A 25,779-nucleotide genomic window follows, 5' to 3' on the forward strand; every position below is an offset into this window, starting at 1 on the left:
TATTATTCAACCTTTTGAAAAATATTTACAATTTATATAAAAATATAACAATGATATTACTAGGTACTAGTTATTCAAAAGAATATTTTCACTGGAAGGTATTACTCTGTCACTGGGAAGAGCTTTAGTGATGGACTTTATCACTTATATAGTTATCACAGTGTCCCTAAAGGGTCTAACATGAATTTTTGAAGTATCCTGTTTAAATGCTTAGAGTGTTGGTTAATTTTGGCTGATAATCAAGACAATAAAATATGAATGAGTGAGCTTAAACGCTTCTGGATGACAATGATCATTTGAAAGCTCTTTGAAGATTTGATTTCATCTGAGAGGTAAGAAAAAGACTGTAATTGACTTGTAGCAAAATATCCACGGACAGAGGAATTAAAATTCCTTCATTAGAAAGCATTAGGCAGCACCGCCTGGCAGTCAAGTGTGTGGGCTCCTGACAGACAGACCCGAGTGCCACTGCCTTGCTGTCTGACCTTGGGCCAGCCATCAGCTTCTGAACCTCAATTGTTTCCTCATCCATAACATGGGGATTATTCAAGTATCCAACTTGTGGAGTGCTGTGAGATGTAAATGAGGTAATGCAATTAAGCACTTAGTACAGTGCCTGGCTCATATTCAACATCCAACATAAGTCAGATATTATTATTGACGATGAAGATCATGCTTTTAAACTATGTCCCTTTCTTTCTTTAAACACGTGTGGAGGAATGAACTTGAGTGGAAAGTGGAAATTTCCATATTCCCTTTTGAAGGGTATGGAAAGTCTGAGGAACACATATACTTTGGGGGAAGATGTGCTCCATCCTAGACCCTAGCTCTTTGGGAGATGTCCTGATTTTAAAGTCCCTTCAAAAGCAGACATTATTTTGGGGTGAACTTACTCAGCCCCTTAATTTCCCCCTAAACAAATAAAAGCTGGAAGCCGTTTTGGACTTCTCTCCCACTCACTGTAGATTCCTCTCAGATCCAGCCCTTTCCCCGCACCTTGAGCCTCTCTGGCAGTTCCTCACACACACCCTGCTTATGTTTCAGAGAGTCTTCACTCCTGTCTTTGTGCCTTTGCACGTGACCTTCTCCTGCTCTGCAATGCTCTTTGTGGTGTCGTTCACCTCCCTTTGTTTATGCCATCATCTCTCCCTGCACTGGCCCGTACCTGTGGTCATTGAACATTTCCCATGCACTCAACACTGAGTCCCTTACTGCTTCTGTCCACCACAGCTGCTCTGGATCGATAGACAGGATAAGTGAAGAAAGCTGCCAACCACAAGAACTAGAGGGTGAGGAAAATAAGAGAGTCTTTCTTCAGTTGCTTGGCAGTTGCTCAGCAAGAGCAAAGCAAGCCTGGCCAGAGGTGAGACACATAATATAAGCTTAGAGGGAGAGGCGAGAAAGACTATAGTCCGAGGGAAGGCAATTCAGCTCCCTGTAGAAAGAATGTGTGCATCCGAAGGAGGCAGCACAAGCACCAGCAGTGACCTCCAAGCGTTGCCCTGGGTCGGAGGGGAGAGGGCTTGGCCATTTCACTTTGCCATTTTCAACCCCTGGGCCAGGCTAGCCCCGGAAAAGCCTGTGAGAGTCTGGTAACCAGTCATGACTTGGTCTGTCCTGGACTGCAGGGTAGAGCCATCTCAGCTGGGAGAGGATGAGGCTCCTGAGCCAAGTGCCCTTAACCCTTTGTTTCTGAGCTTGCTCTTCTGAGGACAGTGCTGGTGAGTGAGTTCAAGCCCTCCCTTTGGAACCAAAATGTTTGGATTTGAACACTGGCTCTCCCCCTCCTAGCCACACGGGCTCAGGCAGGCTACCTAATGTCTTTGTGCCTCAGTTTCTTCACTGGTAAAATGGGGATAATAAGAGTATGTATTTGTAAAACATATATCTGATAAGGGTTTAGTATTCAGAATATACATAAAGAACTTTACTATTTTTCATGTATGGTTGGCAGAAAATAAAAGTAAACTAACTAGCTCAGCCTGCAGCCACAACTAAGGAGCCCACCTGCTGTAACTAAGACCCAGCACAACCAAAAAAAAAAAAAAAAAAAAACAACAACTAGCTCGGTGTAGCAAGAGTATAAAGAAATGGCCATTTTCATGGAAGAGTATAAATTAGTCTAGACTTTCCAGCTGACAACTTGGCAAAATTGATTGCAATTAAAAATAAAAGTTTATTTTTAAAATAAATAATAATAAATAAATAAAAGTTAAAATACGTTATGGGGATAATTGAGGATGTTTGAAAATGGACTGTACCTAAGGTAAGAATTTTACAACCTTTGAAATTTTAAGCTTTTAATTTTGAGATAATTATAGATTTACATGCAGTTGTATGAAATAATATAGAGAGATCTCATGTACAAATGGTAACATCTTGCAAAACTATAGAACTACTATGATACTGACATTGGTACAATTTACCAGTCTGGTTCAGATTTCCCCTGTTTACTTGTACTTATTTGTATATGTGTGTGTTTAATTCTAAGCAATTTTTTTTCAGATATGTAGCTTTGTGTATCCATCACCACAATCAAAATATGAAACAGTTTTATCACCACAAGAATTCCTCTTGTTGCTCTTTTATGACCACATCCATCTCCCTCCTTCCCCAACCCCTGTCCCTAAGCCTTGGCAATAATCTAGTCTGCATCTCTGTAACTTTGTCATTTCAAGAGTGTTATATAAGTGGATTCCTGTAGCATGTAAAAACACTTAGCATAATTTCCTTCAGATTCATCCAAGCTGTTCATGTATTAATATTTCATTCCTTTTTACTGCTGAGTAATATTCCATGATATGAATGTACCACAGTTGGTTTAACTGTTCACCCACTGAAGAATACTTGGGTTATTCCCAGTTTTTGCCTATTATGAATAAAGCTTTTATAAACACTCACATAAGGTTTATATGTAAACATAAGTTTTAATTTTTCTGGGATATGTGCCCAAGAGTACAATTGCTGGGTTGTATGGCAATTAATTATATGCTTAGTTTCGTAAGAAACTGCTAAACTATTTTCCAGAGTAACTGTATCACTTTACATTCCCACCAGCAAAGTATGAGTGATCTGGTTTCTCCTCATCCTCGCCATTGACATTTGGTATTGTCATTATCTTTTAACTTTAGCCATTATGACATATGTGTAGTAATATCATTGTGATTTTAATTTGCATTTCCCTAATGGCTACTGATGTTGCACATATGTTCATGTGCTTATTTGTTATGTGTCCATCCTCTTTGGTGAAATGTCTATTCATTCCTGTCTTTTGCCCCCCAAATGCAAATTTTTTTGATTTAGCAATCCATACATGTATCAGTGGAGATTTACTCAGATACGTGTACAAGAAAGTTCACTGTAACAAGTTTTTAGTAATAAAACAGCAACAAAAAAGTCAATGTAAAGAACATTGGTAGTGATTGATTAAATTATCACCGCCCAGTGATATTATCCAAAATTGGGGCCAAATAATGTAACGAAGGCAAAAAAGCATGGAATCCTTTAAAGCAGGCAAAGGTTACACTTCCCTCACACAGATTGTGATGTCCAGGAGACAGCAGCTCCCAGATGGAGGACAAGCTACCTGGACTTCACCTTCCCGCGGAGGTGCTGCAGATCCACCAAGGAGTCCACGGGGTCTTCTACAAAGCTGTTTGCTCTGTGCTGGGTTTTGGGATTCCTTGACCTTTTTCAGCTACTCTGGAAAGTCTGGCTACATGCCTTCCCACCAGGTGCAAATTAGATGCAATGACCTCAGCATGTGCCTGGAGTGCTTTACTAAAGATGGAGCGGGTCAAGGTCACTCAAAGTTTCCCAGGGTTGCCCTCTGTAGTGGAGTCTGGCTCCTTTTTTTTTTTTTTTTTAGTAAATTTATTTATTTATTTATTTATTGCCTGCGTTGGTTCTTCGTTGCTGCTTGTGGCCTTTCTTTAGTTGAGGAGAGCGGGGGGCTACTCTTCGTTGAGTTGCACCGTCTTCTCAGTGTGGTGCCTTCTCTTGTTGCGGAGCACGGGCTCTAGGCTCGCGGGCTTCAGTAGTTGTGGCTCGCGAGCTCTAGAGCGCAGGCTCAGTAGTTGTGTCACGTGGGTTTAGTTGCTCCGCGGCATGTGGGATCTTCCCGGACCAGGGCTCGAACCCGTGTTCCCTGCATTGGCAGGTGGATTCTTGACCACTGTGCCACCAGGGAAATCCCTGGCTCCATTTTTTGATGTTCGACTTCTGACAGCTTTTGGCTTCAACTTTTTCTCTTCTCCTGGTGCCTGGCATCATCTGGGCCAGCTGATAAGCTCAGGTGCTCCCAACTTTGGCACAACAGGAGTTTCAAACCACACAAGCCCCTCCTCATGTACGGTAGCTCCTATCTGGGCCCCTCCCCTAAACACAATACAAACGCCAAGCCAGTCTCCTTTCCTAGCTGTCTAAAGCCATTTTCAAACCTGTTTCAGGAAGCCCGAAAGCGTCATTATGTGAGTAATAAACCTCTTCATACCTTCTTGCTGTGTGGCCACAACATCCTGAAGGTGTTAAGTCCATGCCTGAGGCCCTTTTCCTGTAACCCATTGCTGAGATCTAGTCCTATAACCCATCCCTGACCTAGGATTTAATACTTTTTCACTAGAAACCAGTAGGTCTAATCATTTTTACATTTATTTATTTATTTATTTATTTTAGAAGGAGGCAATTCTTTTTTTTAATAAAAATTTATTTATTTTTGGCTGCCTTGGGTTTTAGCTGCTGCGCATGGGCTTTCTCTAGTTGCGGTGAGTGGGGGCTACTCTTCGTTGTGGTGCACGGGCTTCTCATTGCGGTGGCTTCTCTTGTTGCAGAACACGGCTCTAGGCACCTGGGCTTCAGTAGTTGTGGAGCACAGGCTTAGTTGGTGTGTGGCATGTGGGATCTTCCCGGACCAGGGCTCGAACCCATGTCCCCTGCGTTGGCAGCCAGATTCTTAACAGCTGTGTCACCAGGGAAGCCCCTGGGTCATATTTTAGATTCCACATATAAGTGATATCATCTGATATTTGTCTTTCTCTATCTGACTTAACTTCGCTTAATCTCTAGGTCCATCCATGTTGCTGCAAATGACATTATTTCATTCTTTTTTATGGCTGAGTAATATTCCAGTGTGTGTGTCTTTGTGTGTGTGTGTGTGTGTGTGTGTGTGTGTGTGTGTGTATACATCTTCTTTATCCATTCATCTGTCATTGGACATTTAGGTTGCTTCCATGTCTTGGCTATTATATATCGTGCTGCTATGAACACTGGGGTGCATGTATCTTTTCAAATTAGATTTTTCATCTTTTCCAGTTGTATGCCCAGGAGTGGGACTGCTCGATCGTATGGTAACTCTATTTTTAGTTTTTTAAGGAAACTTTGTACTGTTTTCCATAGTGGCTGTACCAATTTACATTCGCACCAACAGTGTAGGAGGGTTCCTTTTTCTCCATACCCTCTCCAGCATTTATTATTTGTAGACTTTTTGATAATGGCCATTCTGACCAGTGTGAAGTAATACCTCATTGTAGTTTTGATCTGCATTTCTCTAGTAGCATCTTGAATGCTACTAACATCTTACAACGTACAAAACAGCTCATTACAACAAAGAATGTCCAAAATGTCAGTAGTGCTAAGGTTGTGAGAGTCTGCTCTAGCATTTGACTACCCTAAGTGTGGTCTTTGGACAGACAGCTTGGGCATGGTGGAGAAAACTGTTGGAAGTGCAGAGTCTCAGATCCCCCCTGAATCTAGTAAATCAGAATCAGTGACATTTAACAAGCTCCCCAGGTGATTTGTATGCACATTAAGGCTTGAGAAGTGCTGTTTTTACACTTATTGCTTATTCTTTCTGATTGTCAGCATGACTGAATGGTTTTCCACAGGCTCCAAGAGTTCTGATTAATTATAAGCACCAGTTTCTGAGGAGAGTGCATTTCCATCTCAGGAGAGACCTGGGCTAGCCATCCACACCCATGAGATAGAGGGGATACCACGGTAGCGGTGCATTCCAAATTTCTGAGCATTTCCCTTAAGCTTGGCATGTGTGGGGTACTGCATGTGGCAGCCTTGGATTGATTTATGTGTGTGAGTGTGGGGGAAGGCCAGGGGTAGATTTCACCCTGAAGAGGGTAGTAGTGTGATCTTTGATATACTTGATCTGCCCATCCTAAGGCCTAAACATATGGTTGGGGAAGACAAGCCCTTGTCATAGATATTCCGTGTGGGCAGCAGCACTTGCTGCAGCAGGGCCAACTTCATGAGCGTGCAACCTGTACAGTCACACAGGACCTGAATTTGGAAAGGCTGCACACTTGGTTTAATGCTCCGCTGTCACCATCTTGAATCACATAATTTTGATTGAGGCAGCCCACATTTTCATTTCACATTGAGCCCTGCATATTATGTAGCCAATCCAGAGCTAGAGGAATGGGTCAGGGGTCTGGAATTGCAACCTAACCCTTGTGCCAATCAAAACTGGCTAGCTTGTCATTTTTACATGTCTGCTATGAGTTGCCAGCCCTTATATAAATTCATTCATTTACTTATTCATTAAATATTTACTGGCCACTTCTTGTGCACTGGGCACTCTTTTAGGTGCTGGAGATACCAAAGTAAACAGACAAAATCCCTGCCCTCATGGAGCTCACATTCTCCTGAGGGGGACTGACAGGGAAGAGGGCGTGAAATGTTGTGGGCTGCAGTACAAATAGGATGTATATATAGGAAATGTAGATAGGATGGCTGAAAAGGCCTCATTGAAAAGGCAACTTTTGAGTGAAGATCTAAATGAAGAGAGTGTCAACTTTAATAACAGAATAGACAGTTATTTTACCAGAAACAGTATTTATTAGGGAATAGCAGAGGAATTGTAATTCAGATCATAAGCAAATCCAGAGAAGGAAAGGGAACTTGCTTTTATAGAGAAAAGGGGGAAATTGGGAGGGGCTGTGATAATCAAAGAGCCCATTGGAGAAGCTGGGAGTCCAAAGTATGGAGGCTTCTCATTGGTTGTGCTACTACAGTCTCTTACTGGCTGGGCTGCCACTGGGTGGAGAGAAGTTTTATTCCCCCTGCTGGATAGTAAAGTAGAGGCGCTTCAGTTGGAGATGTAGGCAAATTTTGTCTCTTCTTATTTGGAGCAATTGGTGATGCATGGAGGGGCATGAGAGCTCCCCCTACAGTCTTGTCCCAACTCCAACTTTGGCTGAGGTTTCTTTAATTCTACAAGAGAATCTGCAGAAATCCATGGGTGTGGGGAGATGGGAGCTTTCCAAGTGGAGAGAAGAGAAGCAAAAGTTCTGAGATTGAACCATGCCTGGCACGCTTGAAGAACAGGAGGTTGGCATAGCTGGCATGGAGAGAAGAATATGGAGAGTAAAAAAGTGATGGGGAATCACTCTTATAGTCTGGTAGGTCATGGTAGGGGCCTTAAATATTTCTGTGACTGAGATGGGAAGCTGCTCATTAGACATGATTTGACTTAATGTTTTACCAAGATCATCCTGACTTTAATGTTGAGGATAGACTAGAAAGGTCAAGGGCAGAAGAAGGGAGTTCAGTTAACAGGCTATTGTTATAATTTACGCAAAAGATGATTGTGGCTTATGCATTCAAGTGGTTGAATTCTGTCTTTATTTTAAATGGAAAGCCAACAGACCAGATTTAGGGCTAACAAAAAAAGAGTAGAGCCAAGGATGGCACCACAAGTTTTGACTGAGCAAATTTTTTAAAATGGTAGAAACCGATTCAGGGAGGACATAAGGGATTCCATTTGGATTGCAGTTGATCCTTGAACAACATGGGTTCAAACTGCACAGGTCCACTTATATGTGGATATTTTTCAATAGTAAATACTACAGTACTATACAGTCAGTGGTTGGTTGAATCCGAGGGTATGGCGGAACCTCGGGTATGGATGGCCAACTATAAGTTATATGTGGATTAAGCCCTGTGTTGTTCAAGCGTCAACTGTAGTTAGGTTTGAGATGTCCATTGGTTATCCAAGTAGAAATGTCAAACAGGCAGTCAAGTTCAAGGAAATTTTGATTAAAGATATAAATCTCAAGTCATCAGCACATAGATGATATTTGAATGAATACAGATAGAAAATAATTGAAAAAAAAGTCAAACTTCTAACTTTTACTGTCATTGGAGCTGTTTCAAAAATAAGGACATGTGTAAACACTCCAAGAGGCCTGATTGCAAAATTCAGCTGAAGTTAAGATATGAACACATGCGATGGATGTGTTTTCATTGTCTAGTCTCCAAAAAAAATGATAAAGCAAAAGGAAAAAGTCTCATCGGTTTGGTTACTTTTTTTTTAATAAATGTATTTTATTTATTTATTTAGGCTGTGTTGGATCTTCATTGCTGTGCGTAGGCTTTCTCGAATTGTGGCGAATGGGAGTTACTCTTCATTGCGGTGCGCGGTCTTCTCATTGTCGTGGCTTCTCTTGTTGCAGAGCATGGGCTCTTGGCACACGGGCTTCAGTAGCTGTGGCACGTGGGCTCAGTAGTTGTGGCACACGGGCCCTAGAGCACAGGCTCAGTAGTTGTGGTGCACAGGCTTAGTTGCTCCGCGGCATGTGGGATCTTCCTGGACCAGGGCTCGAACCTGTGTCCCTCGCATTGGCAGGTGGATTCTTAACCACTGCTCCACGAGGGAGGCCCTGGTTACTTATTTTAAATCCTTATTATGAGTTATTTTACCCTATAAGTAGTTCAAATCTTCACATGATTAAGGGGTTTTCATGCTATCAGGACAGGACTTGGGCTGCAGAGTCCTTGCAGACACCTCCTTCCACAGCCTCTCATATCTTGGTTTAATCCACATAGTTAATCATCTTCAAGTAAGAGCTCTTCTAGCTGGCCATTTTCTCAGCTTGCAGCTTTAAGGGAAGCATCACTAGAATCATCCACCTTCTATAACCTAGGGAGGAGATTTGGAGCCAGGATGCATTTCAGGAGCAATTTCATGCTGAAAAGCCTGGTAATTTATGTCTTGTGGAGTTTCAATGTTCCAGTCAACCTGGACAGATGGCTCTGAAGAAGGAATCTGTTGAGGCATTCCTGGAATCATACTGGATGTTCCTGGCAGGGATTCCTGCTTCAAGGTTTCCTTCTCAAGGGGTTTTGTGTTCTCCTGCATGAACATGGTCTTCTTTGTGGAATTTGCTACAGATATCAGTGGCTAAATAGAAAACAGAAGAGAAAAAAGTCATTAGCAGAGACTAAACATACTGAGCATGGCAAGAATACAATATTGCCATTTTCATGCCCAAGACTGAACAAAACTGAAAAAGACCTAATCCAGAAAAGCATAAAACAAATCTGATTGGATCAAGATAATTCACCAATAATTTAACTGCCTGACAGAACAAAATTCAACACCTTTTAAAGGAAAACTACACAATCTAGATGCCCTATAAAGTATCATCTACAATATTAAGCATATAAGCAATAATTACTAGACGTGAAGAAGTAGGAAAATGTGAACCATAATCTAGAGAAAAAGTATTTAATAGAAAGAGACCTCAAAATGACAAAGATGATGAGACTGGCAGACAAGAACTTAAAACAGTGATTATAAATATTTTTTAAAATTGAATGGAGAAAAATGGCCATAATGAGTGAAAAGATAGGGTATATCAGCAGAGAAAATGGAAATCATAGAAAGGAACCAGATAGAAATTCTAGAATTGAGAAAATATCTGAAATGAAAAAAATTCATTGAATTCCTAAATAGGATTGGACATTGCAAGAGAACGGATCAGTTAACTTGAAGACAGATCAATGGAAATTATCCAAACTGAAACACAGAGGAAAAAAGATGGAAAAAATGAATGCAGTCTCAGTGACCTATGAGATGATATCAAGCATCCATCTAATTGCAGTCCCTGGTGAGGTAGGAAGCTTGGAGCTTGAGCTCTACTGGCCATCTCTACCCCCATCTTTGTCCATTGTCTACTCAACAGTGGACCCTGTGGGGCACTGCAGCGAGGTCTGTGGAGTACTTGCCCACATGATCTCTGAGACCTTCTAACTCCAAAGTGCTATGAATCTATGCAGCGAATCTATGTACTGTTTCCATAAAAACTTATTTCTAAAACATCTGTATGGCTCAGATCTTTATATCAAAGGGATTGCTTTCAGAGTTAGAAACAGAATAATGGTTTACTTACTCAAAGCTGCCTCTGCTTAATGAAGAGAAATCAATACAAGGGCAACTTCTGCCAGCTTTCTTCTAGGTCTAACTCAAATGTTATCTCCTCTGTGAGTCTCTTTTTGATTCCCATTAAGTAGGTATGATCTCTACCACACATAGTGCTCTGTTTCTACTCCCCTTTGGACACATCCACTGGACCAGCAGTATTCAATCTGGGGTACTAAAAGCAATGATGGTTTTAAGATATTAAGGAAAATCTTGCAAAGCTTTTAGTACAGGCGTAAAAGTCCATCAACTAAATCAGCAGGCCTGCTGAAATCCTATGCGACCTATCCTGGGCCTATTTCAGATAAGTTTTAAAGCTCTGGTGATGAAATCTAAAGATGAAAATAGCAAGGAATAATTTGCTATTCACCTTGAGCCAACAAGAAACCAGAACTTAGAATCTCATCTTATTTGGTATACCTCCACCCCTTTGCCCTTTATCTAGCTCTTTCAATTTATACTAGGAGAGCAACTTGCACTTGGGTGATGTGGCTCTCCCTTGCCACGTAAGGAGTAAGCTTTGTTTTACATCACTTGCGGGTTCTCTTTATTTCCTTCTAACAAAGGGAATTGATTTCCATAACCACAATTTGCACATGAACTCTTTCCTAAAGCTGAGAAATTGCACATAGTGCAGGCATCAGGCTGGCTCTCATTTCCCATCTTCCCTTACAATCGCCAAGTGTCTCACACTTGGCAAAAGAAGAGCAAACCTTTTACTCATCCGAATCTTGCTAAGAAATACTGCTTCAGGGTATAAAACCTCCTGAGTGTAACACAAAGGGACAATTCAAAATGTTGATGTGAGCGAAGTGTTCTTTAATAAAGCCATTATAAAACCAGGGTAGAGTTTTGGGAGTCTTTCCCTGCCTTATATATTTATATTTCTATTAACAGTGAAGCATGGTGTTAGAAAAGGATTAGAGTGGGCAGCAAGGTGACGATGACAACTTTTGCTTAATGATCTCAATTCTATCATCTCCCAACAACTGTTCCAATAATGAACTGTTCCTGAGGGAGAGTTCGTTCAACTACTATTTTCAGACTGTAGTAGGAAACTATCTTTCTTTTGATTTATTTATAAAACATCCAGACTTAAAAATATAAATCTATTAATTATGAGGAAATCTGAGAATATTGATATAAATGTACATAAGCTTAATCTTTTCATGTCTTCATCAAAGTTGGCTTTGAAACTAGCAAAAGCTTGTAAATTGTATAGGACTACATTAAAGATTTTCATGCGCAGGACAGAGTGATAGTTAAAAAGATGCCAGATATCAAGTTCAATAAGTGAATTCACTCTCCAGGTGTCAGGCACTTTGCAGAAAGCACAAAATGACACAAGGTGTTTTTCAGAAGACTGTGGCAGAAATTGTGCGGGATAAAAGATATGCTTGTCAGACGAATGAATACACAGTTGTTTCCAACTATTCTAAGTTAATAATTCATGATTGCTATTAGAGCAACCAAGAGGAGATATCTGTGGCTTGATATATAAATAAATAGCATATGTTCAATTAAATACTTAAGTAAATAGTATATAATAAATTAAATAATATACCTGAAGTATATACTAGAAACCATATTTGGTTTCTGAAAAATATTGAGTAATTTTTGAAAAGGATTCAAAGGATCTTGTATGGAAATATATTTGTTCCAAGTGACACATTAGATTTTTCTTAAAATCTGATTTTTTAAAACAGTAACATGTAATTTATTCCCGGAATTGCCTTTAAGCATTTTCTTTGTTCATTACAAGGATTTTATTGACAAGGATTGTCAATAAGATTGATTTACATACAAACATATGAATATGGAGGGAAAAGTAGGCTTTGGGAGCCTCAGTGCACTTTGCACTGTGGTTGAGCTGTCTTGCAGATTTCCTGGTACCCACATTGGGATGACACTTTTCACACTTCTGTTGAATCTCACACTCTTCTTGCATCAGCATTTCTGTCACTCTGGTTTCTTTGAGGCTATTTTCATATTCTTCCTGCAGCTGGATCTTCTCCTGCCTATCCTGGGGCGATATGACAGAGTGGAATAAGGTCAGTCCTCAGAAGCAGGGACCCTCCCAGGACAGGCCCCGGGCCCTTCGGGCCTCCTGACTTTGCTCCTGTAACTAACTAGCTTCAACCTGCTAGTATCTCCAAACCCACCAACCCCACAACTCCTCTGAGTTAGATTCTCTCTTCAGCCCCCAGACTCCCTATACTTCAGGGATATCTGGGCCGAAGCCATCCTCAAAAGTGGAATAAACCATGACACTCCCCAGGCCAGCTCCAGAGTGGTGCCTTGGATTTCAAATTACTCTGGGAAAGCTGAAAGCCCTCCCCAAGTCGACCCAGTGCGCTCACACACCTTTTCTTTTGCCATTGCTGTTTTCTTGTAATGATAAAGCCAGTGAGCCAGGTACTCTATGGGGTCACTGGGCTGAACCTTTGCCACCTCTGCCAGAGCCTGGGCCAGGCAATTTCCAAAGCACCTCTTCAGGTATTCAGTTTCCATCCTGGTGGGTTTGGAAAACATCAAACAGGGTCACACTATTTCACAAATCTAATTGGACATTAAAAATAGACACATTCTAACCAACGCAGATTCATTTCAGGACAAATATGAGATGTTTCTGGAGCCCATCCTTCCCCAAAGAACCAATAAATACACAGGTACTTGCCAATAGCTCTTACATTCAAATGGACTTTTTTTTAAAGCTCTCCCGCTCTCCCAGGTCAGTAAATAGGTCCCAGGGCTCATCAGGCCTGAGAGGAGCTTGGTGGATTGGTGCTTAAAAGTGGCTAAGGCCTCCACTACACGACTCTACCCTTGAGTAGGGAGGAAATAACAGAGCAGGCAGGAGGGCCCAGGAGGGGCTCTGAGCACCCAGCAAGCTGCACTATTTTGAGGTTGGGAGCTACAATCATCTGTGACATAGATAAGACAGGCTTATCTATTTCACAACGGACCACTGAGAAGCCCTGAGGAGGAGAGGGAGGGAGAATGCCCAGCACTGTAGCTAGAAAATATTCCATTTTCTACTGCTTAAGCAAGAAACTACTTTATGTTGAGTTGAGCCCCTGGATTTACTCTTAATCAGATGTCAAGAATTGGAGGGAATGAAGCCTGAGTTAAACCAGAAGTTAGGAGTGGAGGTGTAGTGTACCTTTAGGAATGTAGAATTTGAGATCAGACAGAGCAAGTTCCAGTCCTGGCTCTGCTTTTTATTAGCTGTGTGATCTTCAGCAACTTACTAAGGCTCTCTGAGCCTCAGTTTCCTGATCTGTGAAACAGAGTAACAAAAATATGTATCTCATAATTGTGAGGATTAAGAGAGATAATAAATACATGTGAAGCACATAGCCTGGAGTGTAGTAAATGTTTAATATTAGCTGTTACAGTGGAAGATTGCGACATGAAATGGCCTAGCACACAGCCTATTCCTGAACATCTCTATGTTCCTGAAGCTGACATATTTTAACTCCAAAAGAGCTAATAATAAAGTGAATGATAAAGGCTTAGATCAATTCCTAACATTTTCTGGAGGCGTTTTTCAGTTTAAGAAGGGAAAGATAAGTAGATAGATAGATACAAATATAGAAAAAAAAAATTCCCAGCTCTTTCCACTGCAAATGCCTAGAAGCAAAAACACCTCAGTAGCAATGAACACACAGAATTTGCTTTTTTAAAAAAATTGAGGCATAGTTGATTTACAATGTTGTGTTAATTTCTGATGTATGGCAAAGTGATTCAGTTATATATATGTATGTATTCTTCTTTATGTTCTTTTCCATTATGGTTTATCACAGGATATTGAATATAGTTCCCTGTGCTATACAGTAGGACCTTGTTGTTTATCCATTCTATATATAACAGTTTGCATCTGCTAACCCCAAACTCCCAATCCATCCCTTCCCCACAGAATTTGCTTTTATTTATTTATAACATCTTTACTGGAGTATAATTGCTTTACAATGGTGTGTTAGTTTCTGCTTTACAACAAAGTGAATCAGCTACACATATACATATATCCCCATATCTCCTCCCTTTTGTGTCTCCCTCCCTCCTACCCTCCCATCCCACCCCTCCAGGTGGTCACAAAGCACCGAGCTGATCTCCCTGTGCTATGCAGCTGCTTCCCACTAGCTATTGATTTTACATTTGGTAGTGTATATATGTCCATGCCACTCTCTCACTTTGTCCCAGCTTACCCTTCCCCCTCCCCGTGTCCTCAAGTCCATTCTCTACATCTGTGTCTTTATTCCTGTCCTGCCCCTAGGTTCTTCAGAACCTTTTTTTTTTTTTAGATTCCATATATGTGCGTTAGCATACGGTATTTGTTTTTCTCTTTCTTACTTACTTCACTCTGTATGACAGTCTCTAGGTCCATCCACCTCACTGCAAATAACTCAATTTCATTCTTTTTATGGCTGAGTAATATTCCATTAGAATTTGCTTTTAAATAGGCTTCACCACTTAAAAAGAATCAAGGTTCCTTGGAGAAATGACTAATTCCAAGATCAGGGCAGGAAATGTCTAATAACTCTGGAATGTTTTGTTGTCCCAGAAAGGAAATGCTAAAAAATAAAATGGCTGGGGACACAGGAGCCAGCTTGAAGGGGCTGCTACTAGCCAAACCAGGGGGCAATTTGGCCACCAAAATTAATAATGACTGTAATGGATTATAACCAGTTGAATAAAATCGAATCCATGAGTCCATGTAGGAATAAACAAGTGAATGGGAGAGCAGGTAAGTTCTTTCTTAAAGTAGAATGCCAAACAATAAAGGTGGAAAGAATAATGCAGTTAAAGAAACATTTTGAAACCATCATAGTATAACTGAAGCAGCTATCAATGAGTACTAACATTTGGTGAATATTTGACAAGGAATAGGATATTTATATATATTCTCAAAGTTTCTCCCCACAAATTATGGATTAATTCCAAAGTAAACATGGAAACTTTACAGTGGTGAAACCTGGCTGACACAATGTTAACCAACTGATGAAAGTAAACATCACCAGTAAAGGGACAAAATAACATCGTGTGTCTCCTGATGCGATGCACTTCTTAGTAGGACATAATACATTTCTGTAGATTCCTGCTCCAAATGCAAAACTAGAATCTGATTGAGGAAACATCAAACAGAGCCAAACTGAGAGACAGTCTACAACTGGCCTGTACTCTTAAAAATGTCAAGATCATGAAAGACAAAAAAAGATGAGGCCAGGAGTTCCCTGGTGGCCTAGTGGTTCGTATTCGGTGCTGTGCTGTCCCTGCTGTGGCCTGGGTTTGATCCCTGGTCGGGGAACTGAGATCTGCAAGCTGTGCGGTGTGGCCAAAATATTAAAAAAAAAAAAAAAGATGAGGCCCCAGTCCAGATCAAAGGAGCCTAAACAGCCATCACAACTGCATGCAACACATGATCCTGGGTTGGATCTGGACCAGAAAATAGAATTTTGTAAAGGACGTTGTTGGAAAAACTGAATGTGAATTGTAGATTACATAATAGAATTGTACCAGGGTTAAAATTCAGGGTTTTGGTAATTGAAATATGAGTAAATAAGAAAATGTCCTTGTCCTTAGAAAATACACAGTGTGGTAGGGCTGAATAATGACTTTCCAAAGTGTTCACAGCCTAATACCTGGAACCTATGAAATATGTTACCTTATATGGCAAAGGGGACTTTGCAGATGTGATTAAATTAAGCATTTTGCTTGGGGGAAATTTTACTGGATTATCCAGGTAGGCACAATGTAATCCCAAGGGTCGTTATAAGAGGGACACAGTAAAGTCAGACAGGATAGAAGGAAATGTGGTGATGGAAGCAAGGGGAGAAAAGGTGATGTGATTCAGGGCCATGAGCCAAGGAGTGTGGGTAGCCTCTAGAAGCTGGAAAAGGCAAGGAAATAAATTCTCCCCTAAAGCCTCCAGAAGGAGCCAGCCCTGCTGATACTTTGGTTTTAGCCCTGTAAGATTAACCTTCGATTTCAATCTTCAAAAACTGTAAGATCATAAATGAGTGTTTAAAGTCACTATGTTTGCGGTAATGGTGGAGGGTGGGGATGGGATGTGTGGTGGCCTCTTCTGCCAATCTGTGGCCCACCTGAACCAATGCACCTGAATAAACTGTCTTCCACACCCCTGCTACTCAAAGTGTGGTCCACTGTCAGCAGCACTGCTTCACCCGGAGGTCGTTGAAATGCAGATTCTCAGGTCCCACCTCAGACTTACAGATTGAGAGTCTGCATTTTAACAAAATCCCCAGGTGACACACAGTTACAGATGTCCTCTGCCTTTATCACAGTAGAACCGCCCTTCCCAGAGGGCGGAATCACCAACTCTGCATTCCCAGGAAGCCTCTTCACTGCCTGGTCCTTGGTGGTTGCCACACTGCAGTAGGTGTGGCAAACCCTTTCTGGAGAAAGCATCTGCACATTTTCAACAATGGTCTCAACAAAATACACTGACCTGACCGTCACTAAGACTTGATGTGAAAACAGCAGAGCCAGAAAAAAAGAGCCACCATGTGAAGCCTGGAGAGGGAGGAACCAAAGGGGTGCATTTTATAGCCCACTCCCCACCAAATCAAGCCACACTCACCAGTGAGGGGCTATTTTTCAGTTTCCCAGGGCTCCTCTGAGGGTCTGCTTATACTGGACCTCCTTGCTCATGGCCCTGCATTCAATAAGCGGGGTGCTAAGTATAGGTATTGTCTTTGTTTATACCACATCCATAGTGCTGGGCACTCAGTACTTGCTCAGCAAATATTTCTTTTTTTTTTTAAATTAAATTAAATTTATTTATTTTTGGTTGCATTGGGTCTTTTTTGCTGTGTGTGGGCTTTCTCTAGCTGCAGCGAGCAGGGGCTACTCTTCATTGTAGTGCTCTGGCTTCTCATTGCAGTGGCTTCTCTTGTTGCAGAGCTCAGGCTCTAGGCGCGCGGGCTTCAGTAGTGTGGCACACGGGCTCAGTAGTTGTGGCTCACGGGCTGTAGAGCGCAGGCTCAGTAGCTGTGGCGCACGGGCTTAGTTGCTCCGTGGCATGTGGGATCTTCCTGGACCAGGGCTTGAACCCATGACCCCTGCATTGGCAGGCAGATTCTTAACCACTGCGCCACCAGGGAAGCCCAGCAAATATTTCTTGACTTAAGCAGTGAGGGCTCTGATGTTTGCGGGCCCAGGCAAGAGCTCATGCTCCCTTCCATTTGTCAGTGCCCGCGCTGGCACTTACTAATTACTTCAACTAGTGGTTCATGAGGCATCTCCTGCCCAGCACTGCCCCACATAAATTGAAACAGACCATGGGAAATGCTAGCTGAGGACTGTGCACAAACCACTAGCCCAGGGAAGACTGCAAATGGCGAAGGCTAGAAGGCTTCCTGGAGGTGGGGGTACCTGTGCTAGTTCTGAAAGGCATGCCAACTAAAGAACGTCCCCAGCCAGCTGGCTATACTAGGCTTGAGTCATTAGCCACTGCAGTTGTTGAGTCACAAACACACCCTGCAAGGAGTTCAGGGTGGAGATCAGGAATGCGGAGCTCTGCTCTCTGGGAAAATTGACAGAACAGACCTTCAAATAGAAATTTTCAGGAGAAAATTTTATAAACCCAATTTCTTGCATCTTCCCATACTTAGAAAAGCACTAAAATAATTAAGCTATCTGTGCCTGATGGCTAGCAGTGACCTTTAACCTAGATATGTGTTTGATTGCAGGTATCCCTTCTCCAAAAATCACATATATGCTGACCTCCCCCCTTACCTCTTCCAAGAAGGAGCAGTTTCTCAGAATTGTCAGAGCAGCTGTCTCCAGGGCTAGAGTCCTCAGTTAAGTCCCCAAATAAAACTGAGCTCACAGCTCTCAGATGTGCGATGTTTTTCAGTGGACAGGAACCAAGCAGAAGTCACCAGCAAATGCAAAGGTGCTAAGTTGGGAAAATACCAGGCCGCTCAGGTAGCTATGCTTCTCTGGCGTAAGGCTGTGGGGCTTCACCTACAGGTAGTCTTTGTGGCTACTCCCCCCCCCCCCCCACCGCCCCGCAGGCCAGCCCTCTGCCCTTTCTCTCTCCCAGTGTGCGCCCACCTGCTGGCCCCGCTCGCTCGATTCCCCTTCTCGGCTGCCCCCTCCTCACAGCCTCTAGATTGCACGTCTCTGTTCACCTACCCCGGTGCTCCCTGCTCTCCACCAGGCACCTTGCACACCTCGCGCGCCCACTGCTCTCAACTACTCGTCCTACCCCGCCCCGCTCCGCCCGCCTCGGCTCTCTGCAGCACATCCTCCTCCGAGTTCCGCCTCCGATCAACCCCCGCCCGTACGCCCCCTCCCCAGATCCCCGCCGGGCGCAGTCCGCTCAGCTCTAAGCGGGCGCCCCTTCCTCGCTGCCCCCTGCCGTCTCCCGCACCTGGAGCGCGCACGCTCGTTGCCTAGCGACGGGACGCGACTCGCGGGTAGGTACGCGCGTGCGTCAGCCGCCTGCGTTTAGAACGCAGGCGCCGTCTTGGAAGAGCGGAGGGCTCCGGGTGCTGGGCTGGGTTCCGGCGGACGGAGGCAGTTTTGACCGTTGGACCTTGCGAGTGGTGTAGGGCTCAGGCGACGTCCAGGCTCCAGAGGCGAGAGAGGGTTAGCTCAGCGCCGTACTCCGTGGGCAACTCTGCGGCTAGGTCGTCCTCCTCGGTGGTGAGCGGCGACGCGCCATTTGGAGGGACAGGGGAGGCGGGCACCCTTCCGCGGACCCGGGATGGAAAGCCAGCCGAAGCGCTCGGAATCCAGGGTTGCCAGATAAAATTCGGCGTACCCAGTTAAATCTGAATTTAACAGATTTTGTGCTTTTTAGCACAAATATAGTATAATACAAAATTAGTCCTTGTTTATCTGAAATTTAAATTTAACTGGGCATCCTGTATTTTTATTTGCAAAACTGGCAACTCTACCCGATCCCTTCCTTTCCTACTCGGCCGGCTTTCTCCCAAGCACGAGCGAGGAACCGCCTTCTATTTCTTCTCACAGCTTCTCCAGGCTTGAGGCGTCTGTTTCTGTGGGAAGGGGCTTTCTTATGTATGAGCCAAGATGCCTGTTGCTGTGTATGAAAAATAATATTCCTTACAACAGGCTTTTGAGATGGGTTTGTCACTGTTTCATGGGCAGGAAACAAGCCAAGCGAGTTAACGAGTTTCACCTGGGTTCCGCTGTTAACGAGACGTAGCCTGCGTAGGTTTGAGACCAATCCTAGTTGGGAGGTTTCTCCTTACGGACCACGGTACCCTTCCCAGGTGTTTGTTATCTTTCTGGAGTAGCAGCAGGAATCTGTTCCCTTTTTAATTGTTACTCTGTTTCAAATGACATTGAGATTTGTCTTTAGAGTATTATCCCATTGAAGAAGTACGATGAGGATACTATGTTCCATACTCAGTTGTAATAATTCTTTTCTCTGTGGTTAAGACACACAGCTTGATAGGGAATTAGGTTCGTTTGTGCCGGTTTTTAGTTTGTTTTTATGACTACATTTATGTATACACACATACATATTCCTTTCCCCACTGCTGTTGCTAATACAAAAGACGGCATACTATACGCAAGTTCTTCATCTTGCTTTTTTTCACTTCACATTGTGTTCTAGAGATCACTCCCAATTTTGGAGATCTTCCTCATTCTCTTTTTATCTGCACAGTAATTCATTGTGTAGCTGTATCTCATTAATCCTTTAATGATGAACATCTGGATGGGGTCCCAATTTGGCTATCCTTAGTAATAGTGCAAAACAACCCTGTGCATATTATCACTGCATATTTTTGCAAGATAGGATCCCAGAAGTGAGATTGATCAGTCAAAGGGTAAATACATACGTAATTTTCTGGATATTTACAAATTTTTCTCTATGGGGTTATTCCATTTTGTACTCTACCACCATCATATGAGAGAGAGTAGTATTGGGGTCTATGGATGAAACTCAGGAGGGCGTTGTTTCTGCAACTTTGTGCAGGATGTTAGGTTGATTTGTCCACGGACAGGTCTAGACACTGGCAGTCTGTCCCCTATAATTACTCATGCCTGACATGTAATAGGTACTCAATATATATTTGTTGAATAATGAGTACATTTCATCAGATTGTCAGAGGAGTCTGGATTCCATAAGGGTAATTCGAAGGTGATCAGTTTTTTCAAAGCACCTTAAATAGTTACTGCCTATCCCTCTTTTTCTTTCTTGCTTTCTTTTTTTCCTTCCTTTATTTATTCCTTCCTTCCTTTCTTCCTTTTTCTTTTTCTTTCCCTCCCTCCCTCTCTCCCTTTCTTCCTTTCTTCCTTCCTACCTCCCCATCTCTCTCTCTCTCTCTCTGTCTGATCTGAGATGATTCCTGTCCATATTTGTAAATAAACTGGGACATTACTGAGAGAGTGGAGAAACTCATTCACTTGCCACCATGGATAGCCAGCTGTGTCCATGCTGTGATCGAAACACACTCTTTGAGGAGCTAGAGAAGTTTGTCCTCTAGCAGGAGGACAGACATGTGCATACACAGATAATACTCAGATAGTGTGACAAGTATTGTGTGAGCTGCTTGGGGAAGGAGGAACGTCTTTGTGTTGCCTGGGAGACGGTTGTATTAGCCACAGCGGTGAGGAATTAGAGATGATTGATACCTTGCAGATGAGGAGATATTTTCCAAGCTGAGAGTGAGGGGGCCATCATGTGCAAAAGTCATGGAGATGGAAACATGCAAGGTGTGAGCAGCAGAATGGCAGGATGTTCTGTGTAGTTAGAGCCCAGAATATGTTAGAGGCAGAAACTATATCTAGATGTGAGCCTGGAAACAGAATTGGGGCCAAAGCATGAGGAGCTTCATAGGCTCTTCTTTGAAGGTTGAATTTTTTTATTCTTTGGCCTTGAAATACTTGGATTTTTAAAAAATTTGAGGTGGTCTATTGTGATATTTTCTAGAAACGGCACTCATGGCTCGGGAGGAGCATCTTAGTAGGTCACTTAGGGTAATGACTCTGGAATCAAGAGTTGGGTATGAATCCCTCTTCATCATATGCCACCTGTGTGATCCTGGGCTGTTCACTTATGCTCTTTGGGCCTGGGCAACCTCATCTGCACAGTGGGACTAATGATACCATGTTCAGGTATGTTGTAAGGACTTAGTAAGACGTGCATCGCTTGCCATATAGTCGTCTCACCTTCAATAATGACAGTAACCCTTTTCTGACTCTTGGACTCCAGGGTCCTTCAGGTTTTTGAAACTATTTTAGTTGTAGTGACTTCTGTGCAGGCTTTTTGGAAACTGCTAGAAGTGTCCTGGAGCCAGCTTGCTTGTGCCATCCCTGATGGCAGGTGCCCATGACTGGTGACAGGATGTAATGCTTTGTTGGCCTCACTGAACTCTACTTTGATTGTGCCTTCATTGAAAATTTCCTGCACTAATGCAAAACGTTTATCTTTTAGAGGTTTTTATTTAGCAGTTAGAAATGGAGTCGGCATATCTTAAAAAGAATCTTGGGACGTGTCTAACTCAAGGTCTTGCAGAAGTGGCAAGGATGCGCCCAGTAGATCCAATAGAATACTTAGCATTGTGGATTTACAAGTATAAGAACAATGTGACCATGGAGCAACAAGTAAGTATGGATCTTCTTTTTTTTAAATTTATTTTTTATTGAAGTATAGTTGATTTACAATGTTATGTTAATTTCAGGTCTGCAGCAAAGTGACTGTGCATATATATGTGTGTGTGTGTGTGTGTGTATGTATATATACACACACATTTTTTTTTCAGATTGTTTTTCCATATAGGTTATTACAAAATATTCAGTATAATTCCCTGCACTGTACAGTAGGTCCTTCTTGTTTATCTATTTTATATATAGTAGTGTGTATATGTTACTCCCAAATTCCTGATTTATCTCTCCCGTCCCAGCCTTTCCTTTTTGGTAACCATAAGTTTGTTTTCTAAGTTGGTGAGGCTGTTTCTGTTTTGTTAATAAGTTCATTTGTATCATTTTTTATATTCCACATATAACTGATATCATATAATGTTTGTCTTTCTCTGTCTGACTTACTTAATATGGTAATCTCTAGGTCCATCCATGTTGCTACAAATGGCATTATTTCATTCATTTTTATGGCTGAGTAGTATTCCATTGTATATATGTACCACATCTTCTTTATCCATTCATCTGTCAGTGGACATTTAAGTTGCTTCCGTGTCTTGGCTATTGTAACTAGTGCTGCAGTGAACATTGGGGTGCATGTAGCTTTTCAAATTATAGTTTTCTCTGGATATATGCCCAGGAGTGGGATTGAAGGATCATATGCAGTCTATTTTTAGTTTTTTAAGGGACTTCCACACTGTTCTCCATAGCGACTGTACCAATTTACATTCACACCAACAGTGTAGGAGGGTTCCCTTTCCTCCACAACTTCTCCAGCATTTATTATTTGTAGACTTTTTTTTTTTTTTTTTTTTTTTTTTTTTTTTTTTTTGCGGTACGCGGGCCTCTCCTGTTGCGGAGCACAGGCTCCGGATGCACAGGCTCAGTGGCCATGGCTCACGGGCCCAGCCGCTCTGCGGCATGTGGGATCTTCCCGGACCGGGACATGAACCCGTGTCACCTGCATCGGCAGGCGGACTCTCAACCACTGCGCCACCAGGGAAGCCCTATTTGTAGACTTTTTGATGATGGCCATTCTGACTGGTGTGAGGTGATACCTCATTGTAGTTTTGATTTGCATTTCTCTAGTAATTAGTGATGCTGAGCATCTTTTCATGTGCCTTTGGCCATCTGTATGTCTTCTTTGGAGAAATGCCTATTTAGATCTTCTGCCCATTTTTTGATTGGGTTGTTTGTTTTTCTGATATTGAGCTATATGAGCTGTTCGTATAGTTTGGAGATTAATCCCTGTTGGTTGCATCATTTGCGAATATTTTCTCCCATTCCATAGGTTGTCTTTTTGTTTATGGCTTCCTTTGCTGTGCAAAAGCTTTTAAGTTTAATCAGGTCCCATTTGTTTATTTTTGTTTTTATTTCCAGTACTCTAGGAGATGGATCCAGAAAAGATATTGCTGTGATTTAGGTCAAAGAGTGTCCTGCCTATGTTTTGCTCTATAAGTTTTATAGTATCTAGTCTTAAATTTAGCACTTTAATCTGTTTTGAGTTTAATTTTGTGTATGGTGCTAGAGACTATTCTAATTTCATTCTTTTACAGGTAGCTGTCCAGTTTTTGTTGGTTTTTTTTTTTTTTTCGGTACGTGGACCTCTCACTGTTGTGGCCTTTCCCGTTGCGGAGCTCAGGCTCCGGATGCGCAGGCTCAGCGGCCATGGCTCACGGGCCTAGCCGCTCCGCGGCATGTGGGATCTTTCCGGACTAGGGCACAAACCCGTGTCCCCTGCATCGGCAGGCGGACTCTCAACCACTGCGCCACCAGAGAAGCCCTGGATCTTCTTTTATAAAATTAGAGGAGTGAAATAATTGGTCCAGCTTCTTTGCTTTTTTAAAAAAGTTCAATATTATCATTTCTTTCTATTATAAAAATAGTATGTTTATTATTACAAAACTTGGATAACATGAAAAAGAAGAAAAAAGAAAGAAGACCTCTATTTAGATTCTTAGGTATTTTTAGGTATTCTAGTCTTTTTTCTACACATTTGCCTGGAGATTTTTTTTTTTACATAATTGTGACTGTATTTGCTGTGTAATTTTAATTTTGTGTTCTTTGTTGAAATAAAACACACATTTCCCCCAATTATTATACAGTTTCCAAATGGATAGACTATAATTTGCTTAATCCTTTCCCTACTGTTGGAGATGAAGATGCTGTTAAGATTGTTTTTACAGATTGTTTTAGCTGTAATTAGTCACATGATGATTTTTTTTTTAAACCATGTTAGAGACAAGAGGAAATGGCCCAGTTGGAGCATGAAAGAGAATTAGCTGTGATGGAGCAGGAAATGATGGAGAGACTTAAAGCAGAGGAGCTCCTGTTTCAGCAGGTGAGACAAGAGAGTTCAGTGGTGATTGGAACTAGTGGAGTCACCCTTGGTGTGGTGCAACCCAAGTGTTGAAAAACTCATCTCTTGTTGCTTAGATGTAGCTTTCTTATATCTTCATCTTTATGTCTGTATGTGGCTTCTTTACTGGAGAAGAAGCAGTGGTGAGGTAGGAGGAAAACCCAGAGAGTCTGCTGTCAAAGAAGCCAAGGGGACAGTGTCTCAATGAGACCTGAGTGGTCAACCATGTCTGTGGCTGCTTGAGTGGGAACAGAACTGCCAAGTCTCATTTAAGGCCACTGGTGACCTTGGTGGGAGCAGCGAATGTGGGGTGGGGTAAAGCAGGGGAGATGGAGACGGTGAGTACAGGTAACGCTTTCAAGGAGATTTTCAGGGGAGGAGTTTTCTTTTGTTTATTTGTTTGGTTTTTTTAAGGAACAGAGTAGAGGGGAGTGGTTGATGTAAAGAAATAAAGGAGATGATTGCTAGAGTCAACTTTTCATGGAGACCAGAGGAAATTGGCTCTGGAACACAGGTTAGGCAGGTGGAGGGGCCCTTCTTTGATTCAAGGAAAGAGGAGAGGATGACGTTAGGTACATGTTGTGTGTAGGTTTTGTGACAAAAGTTGAAAGCAGTTTCTGTGTAACTATTTTTTTTTTTATGAAGTAGGGACCATGATCATCTGCCCAGAATGAGGTGGTAAGGTAGGAGGTGTGGGGAGAGTGGTGAGGGTTTGAAACAGTGGCTTTGGAGAGGTAGAGTTGACCAAGGAAACTTAGCATCCCTCGGGAGCACTGAATTCCCTGAGACCAAGCAGTCATAATGGGGCCTTTTGGTTTTGTTTTGTGATGATGTGATTTTCTCCACCTAGGCCTGGTTATTTGAGTGAGGATGTGGAGGAGACAGGCCCTTTGACTGAAGTGATTTTGGGCTAGCAGGATAGGGGAGCTAAAGATGTTGGTTTGAAAATGGTTGAAGAGGTGGGTCATGGAGTATAAACCAGAGAGGGGAAAGTTCTAGAGTGGCTTCTGGAGTAATTTAATTTATGGAGCTCTTCTAAACCGAGTTGGAGTCACCCTATACTTGTATCATATGGTACTTAACTCTAGAGTCTCAATTCCAGTTTACATATTATAAAAAGGGAAAGAAGCCTATTATTTGGGTGTATGGATAAAAAAGGAAAATGTAGACATGGAAACTAGCTTCTTTGTCTTGTCTCCCATCCTTGATACTGGGGTAGATCATTCTAGGCACCTTAGATGGATATGGCTATTCTAGGCACCTTTACTGCTTCTGAGTCTTCATTTTTCAGTCATTTGGCTTATTTTTGTGGGGAGGTTGCACAGTGTTGAGTTGGATGTCAAATGACCGTCCAAATGGGCAAGTGTCTGCTGAAGTTGCCCCAACTTTGAGTGAGGATCTGCCCTGCCTCTTCCAGCTCCTAGAGCTGGCATCTGTCCCCTGTCTATCAGAATAAGGAGAACTTCTCAGCAGTTCTCCTTCCCTAAGATAGTTGGATCACAGATATGGAGATGTTTAATTTGCGTTGACTCATCTTCTTTACCTTACTTAAATAAAATTTGGCAATACT

At 42.3% G+C, this 25,779-nt stretch overlaps 2 protein-coding genes across 7 annotated transcripts in view; one reads left to right on the top strand and one right to left on the bottom strand.

Annotated features, from left to right (window-relative positions):
• DYDC1 (DPY30 domain containing 1) overlaps positions 1–25,779 on the top strand; it is a 159,126-nt gene that overhangs the window by 72,176 nt on the left and 61,171 nt on the right. For 5 of the 6 annotated variants that reach the window (XM_067025254.1, XM_067025255.1, XM_067025252.1 and 2 more), the window contains 2 exons: positions 21,648–21,817; positions 24,090–24,191. In XM_067025254.1, the coding sequence (XP_066881355.1) occupies positions 21,671–21,817; positions 24,090–24,191 (249 nt within the window). In that variant the 5' untranslated portion in view covers positions 21,648–21,670. Of the gene's footprint in view, positions 1–18,739; positions 18,884–21,647; positions 21,818–24,089; positions 24,192–25,779 lie in introns of those variants that run through there. The other variant, XM_067025256.1, reaches the window with a different exon arrangement.
• DYDC2 (DPY30 domain containing 2) lies at positions 6,824–18,602 on the bottom strand. Its single transcript, XM_067027469.1, has 5 exons — positions 17,969–18,602; positions 13,374–13,490; positions 12,575–12,722; positions 12,108–12,233; positions 6,824–9,190 (listed from the first exon to the last, which is right to left on the bottom strand). Exons 3-5 carry the CDS (start codon positions 12,719–12,721, stop codon positions 8,930–8,932), a joined length of 534 nt encoding a protein of 177 aa, XP_066883570.1. The 5' UTR covers position 12,722; positions 13,374–13,490; positions 17,969–18,602; the 3' UTR covers positions 6,824–8,929.

The sequence above is a fragment of the Kogia breviceps genome, chromosome 2, assembly GCF_026419965.1.
Source record: "Kogia breviceps isolate mKogBre1 chromosome 2, mKogBre1 haplotype 1, whole genome shotgun sequence".
In the NCBI taxonomy this organism is placed as follows: Eukaryota; Metazoa; Chordata; class Mammalia; order Artiodactyla; family Physeteridae; genus Kogia; species Kogia breviceps.

Coding starts and splice junctions, on each gene's coding strand:
- DYDC2 (XM_067027469.1), bottom strand. CDS start 12,721: ATGGAAACTGAATACCTGAAGAGGTGCTTTGGAAATTGCCTGGCCCAG. Junction 12,234..12,574: donor CAGCAATGGCAAAAGAAAAG/GTGTGTGAGCGC, acceptor ATATCGCCCCAG/GATAGGCAGGAGAAGATCCA. Junction 9,191..12,107: donor GTGAAAAGTGTCATCCCAAT/GTGGGTACCAGG, acceptor TTTTCTATTTAG/CCACTGATATCTGTAGCAAA.